Consider the following 17,272-nt stretch of genomic DNA (forward strand, 5'->3'; position numbering starts at 1 on the left):
CATATGACAAAGATGGAGTAGGATGAGTAGTGAAATAAATATTCTCAATTTATTGTAATTTTACACAGCACAGGACAAAAAATACAAAATAAATTGTCACAGTTAAAATGAAACCAAGACCTCTGAACATTTAATGATTAAGCCATTTCTGCACAGATTCGTTCCATAAACCAACTTTTTTTAAATGTAGTTTACGAGAGAGCGAGAGGGTGTGGGTTATTAACAGCAACAGCCACTGAGCTCCGTCCGTGAGTAACCAGTACCTAGAGAAAATCTTGCGACCGGTGTGCTATTGGTTGATTTCCTTTGCACTCCTGCGGCCCTGGAGGAGCGAGTCGATGGCTGTGGAGAGAGAGCGTGTGTGCCTGGGGGGGAGTTAGCGGCTGAGCCCGATGATCTGCAGGAGGAAGAGGAAGAGGTTGATGATGTCCAGATACAAGTTGAGGGCGGCGAAGATGTACTCCTCTGGGTTGATGCTGTACTTGTGTTTCCCGCCGAGCATCAGCTGGGTGTCGATCACCAGGTACTGTGGGGAGACGACGAGAACAGGGTGAGGGGGGCGGACAGGTGGCTGAGGTCACACACGCAGTGGACGGTTCAGGGGTGTGTGTGTGTGGACATATACATGTATAGTTAAATGGAAATCTATATTTAAATGTATATAAACAGCCGCTCAGGGGGTGTGACTTACCACAGAGAAGACGACTGTCCCCAGCGAGGCGTACAGGATGTACAGCCACTGTGGAGTGAACAGGAGAGACAATATTAGGATCTGATGACTGAATAAACCTCTGCCCTCGCTTTGAGTGAAGGTTAAAAGTGTATTAGCCAGGGTTGAATTTTACAGTCTGTATATCAATCAGGGCTGAGACATCACCCCCCCCCCCATGAAACCTGGTTTATCAAGGAAAAAACTATCAGCATTTCACATTGATAGCAGCCATCTTCTTTTCCAGTTTAAAGTTGCTTGGGCTGACCTCAGTTGAGCAGCATTAGGAACACAGAGGTTTTCTGCCACATTGTTCTTGTGTAAATCGACACGGAGAACCTGGTGTCAGATGTACTCACGTCGGTCCGGATTATCGCACACAGAAGTCCGAACGACACGAGAGACCAGCCAATAGCCCACATCGTGCCAGCTGCCAGCGTGAAGTCCCACTGGAAGTACAAAACAATGAAAGCGTTCACTTATTTATATCTCTCAGGTACAGGCTTTCAGACAGCATGCTGTACAACTATTGCCTATTCTCTCCTGGCAGCTCTGCTACTTTGTATGTTTTTGTTGCGAAACATTGCTACCTACTTTAGACTGCATTGCAAACACACTCAGGGCGAAGGTCACGAATCCTGTAGCTCCCACTGCCCACATCACAGCGTCGGCCGCAAAAAACCTGACGAAATAAAAGCCACAATATTCAGGGACCGACTGGAGGCTTTTTAAATTAAACTTTTGTGGTTGGTTTATTCTCTAACTAAGATCCAGTAATTTAGAAGGAGGCTTCATAAGATCCTCACTAGAAGATATTTAATTGGCATTTGCACCTTCGGAGTTGGATTACTCAATTCTAGTTACAACCAATCCTTTATTAAATTTCATTTCATTTCATTTCATTGATAGAGATTAAAATATTTTTTTTTTTGCCGCTGCGGTGTAGTTCTGGAACGGACATCTACTCACACGGTCACCGAGCCGAGCATTAGCCCCTCCATAGCGGTCTAGAGAAACCAGAGTACAAGAGCATCAGCTTCTGCAAAACCACTGCCGTGCATTTCAGTATCGATAGAGTAAACTGGTATGGGGGCACAGGAGGTGCATTGTGGGAATTCATGCTTACAAACAAGCCCAGGAAAATGAAGTTGAGGGGAATGCGGCGCCGGGCCTGTGGGAAGCACGACAGCACAATAATGAGGACAAACACAGCTGGTCTGCAGGGAAAAGACGAGAAGAGAAGACATGGAATACGTAGGCTCTTCAAGAGGAATCATTGAATATATAGATGATAGATGCACATGTAAAAGCAGTATGAATTGAATGTGTGAGCTGATTCAACGGCTGCAGGAATTGTACAGTAAAGATGGGATGGGTTTTGAATCAGGCTGCTGTTTTTTGTTTATATTCTGAGATTCCTTGAAACAGCAGCAGCAGTAATGTGTTGATGTGTGCAAGTCAGCAGAGACAGGCAAGAAACGCAGGAGCACTTACATCCATATGTATGTGAACCACACATGAACCATCACCCAGCTCCTGAGCGTGGGCCTACAATACATACATACATATATAAGAACAGAGCAGAGCATTGGGCCCCAAGGCCAGACTTGAAAATCAGGGGCTATTTTCCCTCATGTTATAAGAACAATTTATAGCAAAAAAAAACCCACATAATTTAGAAATCATAATTCGGGCACAGTCCATAATTCATGTCCAGCCCATTGCCCTGTTTTAATGCATGGCTGTATCAATATAATATTAAAATTAAATAAAATGATCCCTTGCTCAAGTGGATGAAGTGATAAAGAATTTCTAAAATCTGAAATCACGTACCAGTATAGAAACATGCAGATCAGTCCCACTGTGACCAACAGCTGACACATCAGAGTTAAGTACACCTTCCTGATAAAGGCTGGGGGGGAAACAACAGCAAAGGTTCACTTTGACAACAAGTCAAATCTTACATATGTATTAATATCATTACACACATAGACACACAACATGAGCTAATAATAGCTTGGACTGCATACAAATTCGACCCTCCCTGAGAATTACAAACTTGTTACCCTATTGTGTGTTTCTTCGCCAGCAGTAGAAAGTGGCTTCTGTCAATAAAGTAAACTGATAAAGAGCAGGTCTATCACTTCACACTGTTATCGGAAACACTGGAGCAGCTTTTCCGATATTGCCGCTCAAATGGAAACTCCCATTAACGGGCATCTACTGTTATTCGTATGGGCACAACCAACACGAGAGACTTGGGAACACTTGAGGAACATTTTAAATTAAAAAGAGTATGGACGGGGTGCAATGGTCAATAGATTGTTCTCCTTAAATAGCTGGCTGGCAAAATAGTGTGTCAGAGGACCTGCCCTTCATTGATCACTGGCATAATTTCGGGTAAAATATTTTTTCCCCAAAAAGAGAGTCTACATTTAAAGAGAAGGGGTTCTCTTATATTAGCAAAACTTGTAGAGGAGGTTTTAGTGATGAATTGACTACCTGCTCGTTTGCCACATGATGTCAGCCTACTAAAAGGAAATCCACCTGGTCCTGTCACAGATGTCAGGGTATAGATGGATTCTCCTCATGACCCAGAATGAGAAACCTTCCCAATCATGTCCACAATTCAAAGAGGACAATGACATCTGAACCTGCTCCTCATACCCTCCGACGCTGTGAAAACATCGCTGGCGCTAATCTCAGTCTTGTTAGGTTCCCTATCAGCTCAATCTCCCACAAATGACTGCTACTTTAGCCTTATTTAATGCTTGGCCTTTAGCAAATGAAGGGCACCTACTCATGATTTGATTATAGATAATAATCTTGGATTCTTGCAAAAGGCACACTTCTCTGGGCCAGGAGGTGGCCTTTTAGCATTTTTCATAACTAGAAACATACACACCAGGGGGACTACTCTTCATTCCTGTCTTTATTTGTAGCATTTAATAGTCAGCTGCCAGTTCGTGTGGGAATTTTCCTCCTAAACCTAATCAGCTAACCCCAGTAAAACAATAAACAATAATACAAATAAAAAACTTAAAGAGAGCTGACACACAGCCAGCTGTGGTTGTTCAGGCAGGGCTGAGGCTGAAGGACAGTCCCTGGTTTTATTAAACACTTTGCAGATACACTTTCTCAGGATGACCTAACAGTTATCACAAAAAACACCCACAATGCACCTGTAGAGCAGTTCTGTCAGTCAATAAACTGCACTGAGTCTCTCTGGTCTATAATCACACACTCATGAAAGGAAGACCTAGGTAAAGTCTCTCACCTCTCCTGATGACCTTGTCAGAGAAGTCACCAAAGGAATTCGCCTCTGAGCTGCTGGGATAGGCGGGGGGGGGATCTGCTGGGCTGGTTATGGTGCTGGTGGGGGCTGGACTGTATTCCGGGACCGGGTGAATCACAGCGATCCTCCCGGGCGCAGGGGTGAAATCCGGCTGTAGCGTGTAGCCCGGGTTCGAGATGCTGGTGGTGTGCATGGCCAAGCCGCTGGGGTTGTAGGGCGTGCGCTGCTGCTCACTGAACTGGTTCTTCTCCATCTTCCGGTCAGCAGTGCTGCTGCTGTTATCGTGTATGGAGTTGTATGATCCCAGAGGAGTTCCTCCCCTACAAGAACAACACGAGAGCAGTCCCCATTTGTAGTGTTTTGCATTTCAAAAACAGTAAATAAAAACAAGCTTAGTCTTTAATTCTGGAAGAGCTGTGATGGGGGGAAAATGACAAATTATAGAAAGCACACACAGGAGTGTCCCGTCAGCGTCTACTGAGGTTTAGGACATGATCCCGAGAATGACGGTTTCATTGTGAATTAATTGTGAGCGCTGGTCTAGTCTAGTGGAGATCAGATCCAGCTCAGAAGAAGCCTTGGCAACCTCATTTCCTTTTCACAGTGTGCAGTGCCAGGACGACTCTCACACAAGCCTGATTAACGGACGGCTATCAGACTATGTCTACAGTAATCTGGCACAGATTCTGCACAGTAAGTGGTGTGAGTTAGAATAACCCCATGCCTCTCCAGTGAATCTCACAAAGAGAATATTAAAAAGGGTTTTCATGCTTCAGACACCACAGAAACAAGAAATGGAATATCCTTCTCAGCAAAGCTAATGAATGCTGTATTCAATCGCTGGGCATCACAGGGAACAGGTCACAACACAACTCCTCAGTGACTGAAACATAAAGAAATTGATTCCCTGTACATCTTAAACTTTACTATCTCAACACAAAACACCTTAGTATTCAATCTTTTCTTAACTATACACTACATTCATCTCACATGCGGTGGGACTTCTTTGAAGGCCAAAGTCTACACATGTATTTACCTTTGATCAGATTTTCTGCCTGCTGACAGACTGACCGAGCCGGGATTTCACGCTCAAAACAGAAAAGCAGCAGAATGAGAGCAGTGGGAATAAAACAGGAAAAGGTCCACTGAGATTTCACTCTAACAGGTTTGTATCCCCAGCAACAATCTTCACAACCTGGATTTTGAAATGTCGATTCTCCGAGCACAGCTGGGCTCACGGAGGGGTCCCTGCGGCTGACAAACGAGTCACAAAGCAGAGGAATTGCAGTGAGACTCACCTCTGTGGGACGGGTCACAGTACCTCTGGCTGGCAGGCGGGTCCCGGTGCTACAGAACAGGGCTACGGGACAGCGGACAGCAGGGACGTTCACTCGCAGGTCAGCAGCTCAGACTGAAACTCACAGTTTCATCCCCATCACATGACGGCACTCAGATATGGGCGAGTGCTGTTAAACATTGATAAGGGGGTAGCTATGCAAATAAGGAAATGGCAGAGTTGTGTGCGGTTGATTGGAACAGCAATACTTTGACCTGCTGTCTTTACATCCTAGCATTGACTGAGGCTGGAAAAGAAGTAATTACCTAAAGTGACAAACAATTGAGTGACATATTTGAACCAATCAATTATTCTCGTCTTGAGTCCAGGCCAAGAGGAAATCCACACCCCAGTCAATCGCAGATGCACATGGTTATACACGAGATATACATGCTATCAACTTCCTGCCTAAAACAAACATCAGGCCCGTTTGTCCTAACTTGTGTGTCATGTGATCATGTGACCGTGCCACTGTGACTCACTCTTGAAACGGCCAATCACACGGCAGGCAACCTCCCACTGTTTTAATCTCCGTCTCTCACAGTAGGAAAGTCAACAGGAACCCTGTGGGTTCCACAAGGGTGTGGTCTTCTGATCCACTGTGCCATCACAGAGGAGCGGACTCTCTACATGGGTGGGAGCAGTCAACGCACAGTATCAGGTGGGGGGGTTATGATGTCATCAGGTACCAGGTGACCCAAATGAGAAGTGTTTACAGACTCTGTATCTTGAGTAATGGCCTCAGACGACACCAGACTTGATTACTGAGATTTTATTCCACTGTATTGTAACACATGGGGAACAGGTTCACTTCATTGACAGTAACTTACAAGGTTAACATTGGGATGTCATGGATCATGGATGTCATTCCCAGTTACAGGGGGCAGTCATGACGTCACAACAGTCTTAGAACCGACGAGTAAATAATGCATTGTGATCGAAGCTACTCCTGATCGCGCCTCTGTGATTTGGTCCTCAATTGCACACATCCAGAGGGGTACATTAGAAATGCTTTCACTGCCTCTGCAGATGACAACACCACCCAGCTCTCCTACAGTGTACAGTCAGATAAACTGTGAAAATTAAAGTCATAGCTATTCCCAAACAAAAATGATTATTAAAGAGGTGTGCGTCCCTCTGTAAGACTTTCCTTCGATTAATAACACAATCCTCACTGCGGTGCTCAGGAAGTCCGGACCGCAACGGATCCCAGCTGCACGACTCAAATTCCTGCCAAGGAAAATTAGGAGGCAAACGTGGAATCTGCAGGTGGATGGAGCCCCGGAATAATTCCGGGCTCTCTCGGCTTCGGTTCACACAGGAGTTGGAGATGCACAGTGCAGCGGTGGGAGTGAAGAGCCTCAGGGTGGCCTGCCGTGTCTCTCCGTCTCTCTCCCTCTCTGTCTCTATGCTAGGGTCACTCTCTGGCCGGCTTTAAACGTGGCCAAGCCCGGCGTCTTGCCGTCACAGGAGCTTCCGAAGGCGTTGTACCTGCGAGGACACGGGGAGGGAAGAGAGCCGGGGGTCAGTTCGCAGATACGGTTCTGGAGTTGGAATTAGAACTGAAAACATATCAAGAGATGGAATGGGAACCGAAATGGACTGGATTGAACTGGGATGGATCCTCTGGAGAAGAAGTTTCCTTACAGGACCACAGACACTGGCAACCAATTCTGGGTGCCTTTGTAATCTCCAAAACGGTATAACAGCTTACAGATCATTGTATTTCTTCCAGTCCTGTTTGCTGATGGAGGCTCTGGTGGCGGTCAGGGCCGCGCTCAGGTGTGATTGACAGATGGGGAAGGCGGGCTTGATGGGCCCGGCCTGCACGAGGATCGAGTCATCCTGCAGACAGAGGGAGAGAGACAGCGCCGGTGAGCAGCAAGTCGCACCCCCTCTCCCAGGCACCCCCGAGATGTGGGCGGAAGCGCGGGCCGCCTCACCGTGGCTCGGACACGGTAGTTGCTCTTGAGGTGGCCAATCTCCGCCCGCAGTCGCTCGATCTGCTCGTGGCCGAGCTCCTGGAAACCCTCCTGCAGGGAGGCCATGAAGACCGGAGCCTGGGATGAGCCGGGGTCCCGCAGGGAGGTGCCCGTCAGGTCGTGGGTCATCGAGTTGGGTCCCGACAGGCACTGCGAGTTCTGGATCAAACAAGGGAGGAACAGGACAATGTGAACCCATTCGGCATGAAGATCTAGCAGCTTTAAAATTAAATTTGTTCTTCTTGTCAACATCATTATTACTGATATCACTACTGCTGCGATGCCTGTGCGTTCAAACCCATCCAGAGAGACGTTCCCGTCTAGTAACATTAACTCTCATCATCAATCGTCTCCTCGTTTCCACTGCAGTGGCTGGCCAGCTGTGCTGTGCTTTCAGCCCACAGGGTGTGTGTTCATTCAGGGCTATCATCTCTCATCACAACCACAGCGTATCGCCTGACCAGCTCCGAGGGTGAGGCGTTCCCCAGCTCTGACTCGTAGGAGCTGCCGAAGTAGAGGCGCCAGACATTGTGCCGCGGGTCCTCGGGCAGCAGCTCAGCCGAATCCAGCAGCACCATGGAGTTCTCCAGTGCGCCCTCGCCCTCCCCTGCCGAGTCGTCCGAGCCGCTGCTGTGGTTCAGGAAGATCATGGAGGACAGGCTGACGTCGCTGTCCGAGCCGCAGCCCCCGTCCTGTGGCAGGGAGGAGGGCAGGAGGTCAACACGCAGTCAGGGGTTTCAACACACACATGCACAAAGGTGTAACGCTGGAGCAACCTGCAGACAGTGTCCCTATCCTGCCGGAGCTGTCAGGGTTCGCCCGTCAACAGAGTTTCTCTTCCAGGCAAAATAAGACCTGTGAGGCTTTTCTGAATGAAGCAGCCCTTGTCCCTGTCCCCACCACCCCTAGGTATCCGAGAAGCACCTACATGGAGCAGGTTGGCCCCCAGGTTGCTGTGAATGGCCTCCAGCTGGGCGTTGTACAGCAGGGCCTTCAGGTCGGCCCCAGTGAAGGAGTCTGTGGTGGCCGCCAGCTGGTCTAGGTCCACGTCCCCCGCCAGAGGCACGGCCTGGGTCAGCGCCTTCAGGATCTCCAGACGGGCCTCCTGCACAGCGCAGAGAGAGAGAAACACTCAAACACAGACAGGCAACCGCATGGACGCCCCCTCAGGGGACCTCACACACCCAAAGAGACAGACACACACAGATCAACACATCCTTAGTAATAATACAGCTGATGTGACTACCGAGCTCCCCAGGGTACCTGATCGGGTGGAGGGCAGTACAGGGACTTATCCAGGCGGCCCGGTCTCAGCAGAGCTGGGTCGATCAGGTCCGGGCGACTGGTGGCGGCCAACACATACACACCTGCCGGGAGGAAAACACCGATCTTAACTGCGGTGAAAGGCTGGGCATCGCTGCATTAACTGGTCCATTAACTGTCCCACAGAGACAGCGTGAGGGACAGCGCTCACCGTCCAGTCCCTCCACTCCGTCCAGCTGAGTGAGCAGCTGATTGACCACCCGGTCCGTCACCCCGGTGCTGTCGTGCCCCCGGCGTGGGGCCAGCGAGTCAAACTCGTCGAAGAAGAGGATGCAGGGCTTGGCAGCCTGGGCCCTGGCAGGAGGCAAGCACAGCAATCAGCTCGCAATGTGAACGGGGTGATAACTCGGGACTGACAGACATCTCTTCTCTTTACCAATCAACCAACGAGTTCACAACCTTCATAACAAGCTGCCACAGAAAAACCCGGCCTCAGACACGCTGCCCCCAGTGGGACCCACCTCTGGAAGACATCCCGCACAGCCTGCTCACTGGCTCCGATGTACTTACTGAGGAGCTCGGGACCCTGAGGAAAGAAGAACAAGACGAGGACACTTGACCTGGGGAAGATCTAGCCTCCTGTATTTTGCATGTCCTCCGGCCCCGTGGGAAAGAGTGAATGAAAACCTCTGCTAAATGTGATCTGACTAAATAAATAAATAATATAAATACAAATACATAAATAGACACTTTGCGCTCTCAGCTGCACCGCTCGGACAGTCCACAGGCTTGGCCGGTACTGGACTATGAAACTAAAAGGAAATTAACGAACAAGCACAAAAAGGCAGTGCTAGACCAAATCAGCACTCTGACCTGCCCTCGAATAGCGAAGTGCAAACCTGCCTCCCACCACGGTTCACCTCATGGTGGATTTCACTCGTAATCAAACCAGCGAGGCGGTACAGAACCATGAATAGCTTTTTGTTGGTCGCTTAAAGCGAGCGTGGACCTAGTCTCGGCCACAGATGTAAAAATGAGAGTGTGAGGAGCCTGGGGGCAGTTTGTGAGGCCGGCGCTGCTGCACCTTGATGCCAATGAAGTTCATGCCACTCTCCCGGGCGATGGCCCCAGCCAGCAATGTCTTCCCCGTCCCCGGGGCCCCATACAGCAGCACGCCGGAGCACTGGCGGATGGGCAGCCGGCTGAAGAGCGTGGGGTACTGAAACACAAACCATTCACAAATCATGCACTCATTACTTACTCTTAATACTTACTATGGTTATGATTATTTTATTATTCCATGCCTGCTTAGCCTGCCTAAACGATGGCCGATTTTGGATGGTGTGTCAGTCAGTCCTGTTAAACGATGGACGATCTTGGATGGTATGTCAGTCAGTCCTGTTAAACGATGGCCAATCTTGGATGGTGTGTCAGTCAGTCCTGTTAATCGATGGCCTACCCTACCCACCTTGGCGGGCAGCTGGATGATGTCGATGAGCAGCTGGCGCACCTCTCTCAGGCCGCCCACGCGTTCCCAGCCCACCTGGCGAGGGCAGTGCAGCTGTGCACACCACAGCGAGGGCGGGGTGAAGCCCTTGCGCGCCTGCTGGAAGTCACAGGTGGCCAGAAACACCTCTGAGGGCAACAAGAACTGGTCAGGAGACTCCAGACTGGGGGCACAAGTTTGCCACAGGAGAGGCACATGTTACAAGACTTTAAATGTCTGAATGAATGATAAAGAAACAAATGTATTCCCCCTGATACATTAGAGATGTTATTACATATGTACACACACACACACACACAGACCCAGTCTAGTCTGGATTAAACATGCCTGATTGGTTACTGTGATGGTAGCGATGTGGCGCTCCCACGAGTACATGGATATAAAAGCAGTTTGAGTGTGAGCTCCTGTCCCTGTGAAACTCACCACAAGGCACTGATTTTAATTCAATTTGAGGGAGGGGGTCAGGGGTCACAGTCACACTGAGTTTTAACTTGAATTGATTACAGGCTTTTACTGAACACTGGGCGCCATGGTGTGGGACACAGAGAAAGTGTGATTAACAGCTCACCCATGTGAACCGTTTCTTCTCATCTCCACAGCTGTGTTGGGGGATTCCTCCCATTAGAGGATCACCCCAGACAGATATACAACGCAGTGTAACACTGGCTGGGGGGTGTCCATGCACTGGGAGCACCCGTGTCCCCCTTCCCGCCTACCTGAGGCCGAGCAGGTCCTGCTGTGCAGCACGCTGGCGTGGACGGCTCTCTCCACCAGCAGGGTGAAGTCCCGGGCCAGGTATCCCTCGGTCTCTCTGGCGAGTGCATCCAGGTCCAGCACCCGCAGGCTGTCTTCAGCGATGTTGCTTTTGCTCCGAATCAGCGCTCGCAAGATTTCACACCTCTGGGCCTGGGGGGGGTGTAAAATAAGAAAACAAAAGCACAATGCGATGGCTTTCTGATGCAATTGTTAATTTTAGTGTGGACCTGGAGATTGTCGCCTGGTTCGCAGTTTCTCACCTGGTCTGGGGGACGGATGCTCTGGAAGCACTGGAAGAAGTGGGAGCCCGGCGCCGTGGCCAGGGAGGGGTGCAGGCCGTGCGTGCTCTGACTGGTGGCTATCATGGCGATCAGGCTGCCGTGCGCCGCCGTGTCCCCAAACACATCCCTCAGCACTGAAACCACAGAGCAGCACAGAAGTGAGTCGGGCTGTGACCCACGAAAGGGCAGCTCGGGACAGGACAGCGGGGCGATACGCGACAGCGGGTGACCAGCAGGGACAGACAGAGAGAGAGCAGCACAGAGAGCTTGGAGTGAGGAGCAGAGGGAGGCAGAGACCGAACAGCACAGGGAGAGTGTGGTACAGTGGGGACAGACAGGGCAGTAGAGTCAGCAGCAGACACAGGGCAGTCCAGCGCAGAGCTCGTACCGTGGGCCAGCTGCTGGCAGTGCTGGGCCTCGGGGCCTTGCTGCTGCTCGGGGGCTGAAGCTCCAGCCAACTGGTCCAGGTCGTCCAGCAGGAGCACAGAGGGCTGCCTCCACACCGCCTCCTCCAGCACCTCCTGCACACGCCTGCGCACCGTCTCTACACGCTTCCCTGGAACAACACGCACACACACATACACAGATACACACCCAGAGAGACACCCAGACAGACAGACAGACAAACCAAGTAACACAGACAGAGACACAGACAGACAAACAAACATTACTGACTTTCCCATGTTAACATCCTGTCCTACTTCCAAGTCAGTCGGTGAGTCATATGAAGAATACATAAATACATAAAAAACTAAATAAAAACACTTGCTGATAATAATAATAGTCCTCTGCACCCTGAGGTCCGTGTTCCCGCTCACCTCTCAGTTTCTTGCAGTCAATGACCTCCACATGAGCATCCAGGACGTCTGCGGCTCTCCGGCAGAGCGCTGTGGCCAGAGCAGTCTTCCCGCTGCCCTGCGAGGTCAAGCACAAGAAAGACGTGGGCAGCCGGCACTAACCCAAGCATGTGATAATGGGGATGCTTTCCTTTCATCAGCACACTCGTACTCTCTCTCTCATTACCTTGGGTCCTGTCAACAGGAGGCCTCCGTTCCTCAGCCCGGGCGACCCACACACCAGCTCCTGGGACAGCGGGCGACCCATCAGGCAGTGCGTCAGGTGTTCGAAGGCAGCGTCGCCAATGTCACCCACTCCCCTGGAGGGCAATAGACAAGAGGACAAGAGTGTGTACTGGAGACAGACGGAGAAAAATAAGCCAACACACACATACAAGGAATATATAATATGAAAAGAAATATAAAACGAATACACGAGAATGAATGTATACATCCTTTATTTGCTCTCTCACTGGGGATGGTCAGGGAATAAACTCTTGTCTAGTGGGAGGAGGGTGATGTGGGGGGGACAGAGTGCTGTGAAGGTGTGTAGTCTCTTGTGGAGACAGGAACAGAGCTCTTACCCCAGACTGTCAAGCGTGGGAAACTGAAGGAGCTTGTCATCATCCAGGGCTTTCTCAGAGTCGGACGCTGAGCTCTGAGGCGGCATGAGAATCTGAGGGGAGAGACGGGTATTGAGAGGTTTTTATTTTCCTCTCTTCCCGTGATTGCAACATCGTTGACAACGCTAGAAAAATGGTCCCACTTGTAAAACTGTCTTTAGTAGCAGGAGACTCGATTGCTGGACTGGACTTTCAGATTTATGTGCACTGCAGAAACAGCCCTCTTTGGAGGCCAGGATGTTTAAACAGACAGAGAGTACAACCACATCCCAATCCAGAGGCAGCCGGCCCGTGCGCCGGCAATGCGCTGAAAATGTCATAGAGACTAGCGTAATGAATTACCTGTATGTCCGATTTCTGTAATAAACTGGCTGTCAGAAGAAAAACCTCCTCCGATTCACTGGCCTCCGGCTCCGGCTTCACCACAGTCAGGGCGAACTCTATCCTTTCTGAGGATGTACACAAAAAAACACAATAAGAAATAAAGATATATACATGTGTGTTTTTACATTTTGGCATAAAACATGAATGTTTAAATCATAGATTATCAAATCAAAGCATTTCAAGGCATAGCACACACACAGTGACATTATCTCCACATTAACACTCACTGACGTCTTATGGGTCAATGTGTATTTGACTTTTAGAGTCACTAAATTCATGTCTGACAGTTTCCCTTCCCCCTTAAACTCGACCCACCTTCCAGCACTGGCAGGAACACAAAGTTGTGTCTGCCGGTGAGCCAGGACAGCTCCTCGGTGCTGTGAGTGAGCAGCCAGTCCAGCAGCGCCCCCTGCACGTCCCCCTCGCTCACCTTGTCCGGCTGAGGGAATGACACAGATCATCTTAAAAACTATACCTTGAAAATATGCACTGATTGCAAAAATGTATATAATAATAATAAAAATACAATTGTAAACCGTAATGAAGAGGCTCAGTCATTAAACGACAGACCATATTTGTGCATTACTGGATGTAACAGACCTGAGTGACACACTAAGGAAGTGTTGTGAACAGGAAAGAAAATGCCCAATAAACCTTAGACCTCCTGTATATATCTAGGCTCTTCTTGCTGTCTCTGTGTGGAGTCGTTCACTTCTCCGTGTTAGGTTTTCCTGCTGCAGACATTGGAGCAAGCGGGGGGCGCTCACCAGAGTCTGCAGGGGCTGCAGCCGAACTGAGGTGGCCAACTTTGGGGTGGACTTCAGCGGCTGTATCCTGACCGCGCTGCACACGTCGATGCCCAGTCGTCTTCTCAGCGCTCCTGGAATCTGAGGGAAAATAACAAGGGTTACAGAAGAGCAGTTCAAGGCTCTGAAAAACCGCAACAAAATAGCAACCCAGGTAATGGTGGCAGAAAGCCGACTGCACCTGCATCTCACACGCACCAGGCTCACAGGGTCAAAACTGGCCTGCCATGGTGACACACATTACTTTTCAGTTTTTCAGAATAGGAAGTGTTAGACACAGTTCTATACATCCTCCTTCAACACCGACTGCAATAAACAGGTGTAAAGGGAGACGTATTCCTGACCACAATCATAATAATCATAATCATCATAATAGAAGAGTGATAAGTAATGTACCGCTGTAAATCATGATCAGAGATGCTCAAAGCTTTGTACACTACACCACAAACAATACCAAAAAATTGACGCTTTTCCTCCTGCGGAGCTGCGCCTCAGACTCACCCAAACCTGCCCGCAGTACAGCGCCGCCCTGCCGGTACTCCGTGCCGCCGCCGGCTCCTCAGCTGCATGACACACCACCCTGATGACCACGCCCTCAGCCCGTCCCTCTGCCCGCTCCGCCCGCTCCACCCGCTCCGCCTCCACCCCGCTCTGCTTCTTCCTTGGCTGCGTCCCGGACGGTGCGGGCGGCTGCTTCGTCTGGTCCCGGAGCTCCCGTGGGGAAGGTAGCTTGCACAGCCTGCCGTAGGTGATCGCGAACTGCCGGCAGGCCTGGCTCTCCCAGCGAAAGCCCGCTGGGAGGACATGCACGGTGCATTGGGTCGAGCCCTGCTGGCTGGCCGAGGCGGGGCGGGACGTCCTGCACACTCTGAGCACAGAGTCCCTCAGGAGGGGTGGCAGTGAGGGGACGGAGGGCAGCGGGCCCCCTGGCCTGGGCTCTGAGCTCCCGGTGAACATGTACCTGATCAGGCTGCGCAGATCCATGATTCCCCCACGGGGGGCAGACTCCCGGCCTGCAGGGGCATCTTGCAGGCCCGCCCCTCCGGGGGTCTCCCAGCCATCACTGCCCAGAGAGTTGCGTGTGGACGGCGGCAGGTCGAAGTTGTCCTGCCTGTGCAGACGTGGGCTCTGATTGTCGCCCAGGGGCCAGGCTGGGCCGGGGGGCCGCCCCGCCACATCCTCCCTGCCCTGGCGCTCTTTAGGGGAAATGACCAGCTCAGTGTGCTGCTCCAACCGGCCGTACACAGCCACGGGTTCAAGGGCAACTGCGGGACAGAGGGAGAGGACAGATTACTCCTATACACTCGTACAGTATTGTCCTATTTGTGATATATAGTCTGTGGTCCTATTATATTTTCTAGGCATTTGTATACTTAGTACAATCTGAGTTCTAAGTCTTGTTGTACATGGTGTAAACTGTCGTTATAACAATATCAATAACATTTATAAAAATATATAATAATAAATAAAAATAAAAAATCTACCTCAGCTGCAGAACCCCCACCACACGCACACACACACACACACACACACACACACACACGCACACACGCACACACACGCACACACACGCACACACACGCACACACAGACTCAGAGCACAGTTTGGTCTTGCTACTGATGCGAAACCCTCTGATGAACATCAGGCAGCTGCTAAAGCATGACCAGGAACAGAGCCGGGCCACCGGGTCACACCTGTCCTGAGGAAGATGACCGTGTGCTGCTCCACCCACACAGGAAACACCGCGTTGGGGAAAACCACCCGGATCTGGTCCAGCAGGTGCTGCTCCAGGGCCACGCTGTGCAGCTCCTGGGGGCGTTAAAGCATCAGGAGCCGTGTGAATTACTATACTTTCAAACGCAGCTTCAGTTTGTGGAACTTTCATTGTGTTTCTCAACATTGTTAACTTCAATCAACACGTGCCTGACATGCATTTAAATAGCAAGTGTGTTGCACATTAACACTACTATTACTGAAATCATCATCATCATAATCTTATCTAAAATTACTAAAACAACAAATTACTTCAGGCTAGTCTCTGTTACGCTGTGGATAACAGTCTCACAGAACTCAGCTCTCACCAGTATCTCCCAGTCGTCGGAGGTAAGGGGCTCAACGAAGACCCGCTGCACAGACAGGGCCTGCCAGCACGGCCGGATGAACGCCTGGGACACAAATACCAATGCTTTATATACCGATCAATACGGAATCATCCACACTGTCATGATTCAGAACACCAACAACAAGTAAAACAAATAATCATTCTTCCTGCAGACTGATCTAGCGATAGAAAGGATATGTTTTTGAAGCAGCATCTCCAGGTTAAACGGCAGGACCTGTACGGGGTGTCAGTGAATTGGGCCATTTAATTAGCTTCTCTTCTTGTCAGTTGTATACCAGTGACCCTGCAGTACCTGCTCTCCATCGGTGACTCCCAGTTTCTCGCCCAGCTGTCTGTTCAGCTCCACGCCATTCTCCAGAACCGAGCCATGCGGACATTTGGTCCAGCTCAGGAACACGGGCCGAGAGCGGGCCCAGGTCAGCTCCAGAACCTGCGTCTAAAGCAAGGGCATGAATCAATATGTTGGTATAGTACAGTGATTCTCAGCCCTGGCCCCGGAGGGCCCCTACCCTGCTGGTTTTTGTTCCAACTGAGCTCTCAATTACTTAATACTTAGTAGCACAATGTGTAAAATGCCTTCATTTCGTTTGTAAATGTTCTAACTTTCTTAATGTAACCTTCATTAAAGTAACATTCTACTTGGATGTGACTTTTTATTGTGAAATAAGTTTGTTCTTTAATAAGTTCTTTATACAATTCTATACTCAACTTACACCCCCTAGTTTACACTAATGAAACGGCTCTGATTTAGGAAACTTAAATTAAGGGTTCAATTAAGTAATTGAGAGCTCGTTTGGATCAAAACCCAGCAGAAAACCTAGTTGGGAACCTATAGTATGGTGTTTGAATAGTAATAATTTAGTAATTGCAACAGTTTTCTGTTCTGGTCTGTGATTAAATAAATGCAGCGTTACTTTATTACAATATGTTTAAGTGTTTGTTTACGGGACATGTCGTGAATGCAGCTACATAGCTTTCCTATCAGGGCCATAACCCTTAACGACCCACAACACTTGATTTAAAGTAACAAACACACAATGACTCGCCCGGTTACCTCCTGAAGACGAAGCTGAGAGACTAGGTTTGCAGGCAGGTGGAGGAAACAGTTTTTGGCGTTGTTAAATAACAATGTCACCGGCTGTATCCCGAGCCCCCCCAGCATCGCTGCGGCTCGACCGTCTAACAGCAGCACAGGAAGGCAGAACCAATCGACCCGGAGCTGCTGGATGCCTCACAGTTTAGGGACCCATTATAAAATAACAACACCGTACCAAGCGTTTAGGTTGTATTGCTACGGCCAGTGTGATGATATTTGATTAACAAAACATTGTCAAATCTTGGTTCTTGATTGCGTTGTGTTAGTCAAGCTGA

General features: G+C 49.7%; 2 protein-coding genes across 3 annotated transcripts; both read right to left on the bottom strand.

The window, feature by feature from the left end:
• Nucleotides 1-27: 27 nt before the first annotated feature.
• Nucleotides 28-5,766, bottom strand: LOC136760173 (protein lifeguard 1). 2 transcript variants are annotated; one of them, XM_066715464.1, is made up of 10 exons: nucleotides 5,303-5,766; nucleotides 3,987-4,324; nucleotides 2,543-2,621; nucleotides 2,204-2,257; nucleotides 1,836-1,926; nucleotides 1,679-1,716; nucleotides 1,304-1,391; nucleotides 1,069-1,158; nucleotides 692-739; nucleotides 28-526 (listed from the first exon to the last, which is right to left on the bottom strand). In XM_066715464.1, the coding sequence occupies exons 2-10, from the start codon at nucleotides 4,255-4,257 to the stop codon at nucleotides 377-379; spliced, it is 909 nt and encodes a 302-aa protein (XP_066571561.1). In that variant the 5' UTR covers nucleotides 4,258-4,324; nucleotides 5,303-5,766; the 3' UTR covers nucleotides 28-376. The 2 variants fall into 2 exon arrangements, with proteins under 2 accessions (XP_066571561.1, XP_066571562.1); XM_066715465.1 differs by lacking the exons at nucleotides 1,679-1,716; nucleotides 1,836-1,926; nucleotides 2,204-2,257 and having other exon boundaries at nucleotides 5,303-5,765.
• Nucleotides 5,767-6,097: 331 nt separating this feature from the next.
• On the bottom strand, nucleotides 6,098-17,108 carry pex1 (peroxisomal biogenesis factor 1). Its single transcript, XM_066715467.1, has 24 exons — nucleotides 16,956-17,108; nucleotides 16,194-16,337; nucleotides 15,861-15,944; nucleotides 15,474-15,588; nucleotides 14,280-15,043; nucleotides 13,740-13,859; nucleotides 13,288-13,411; nucleotides 12,931-13,037; nucleotides 12,550-12,641; nucleotides 12,153-12,285; nucleotides 11,948-12,044; nucleotides 11,518-11,685; nucleotides 11,109-11,263; nucleotides 10,809-10,998; nucleotides 10,054-10,220; nucleotides 9,670-9,804; nucleotides 9,107-9,171; nucleotides 8,797-8,939; nucleotides 8,586-8,689; nucleotides 8,251-8,427; nucleotides 7,784-8,014; nucleotides 7,284-7,481; nucleotides 7,055-7,185; nucleotides 6,098-6,831 (listed from the first exon to the last, which is right to left on the bottom strand). Exons 1-24 carry the CDS (start codon nucleotides 17,061-17,063, stop codon nucleotides 6,747-6,749), a joined length of 3,837 nt encoding a protein of 1,278 aa, XP_066571564.1. The 5' UTR covers nucleotides 17,064-17,108; the 3' UTR covers nucleotides 6,098-6,746.
• Between the last annotated feature and the right edge of the window lie 164 nt (nucleotides 17,109-17,272).

This window comes from Amia ocellicauda, chromosome 10, assembly GCF_036373705.1.
Source record: "Amia ocellicauda isolate fAmiCal2 chromosome 10, fAmiCal2.hap1, whole genome shotgun sequence".
NCBI classification, from domain to species: Eukaryota; Metazoa; Chordata; class Actinopteri; order Amiiformes; family Amiidae; genus Amia; species Amia ocellicauda.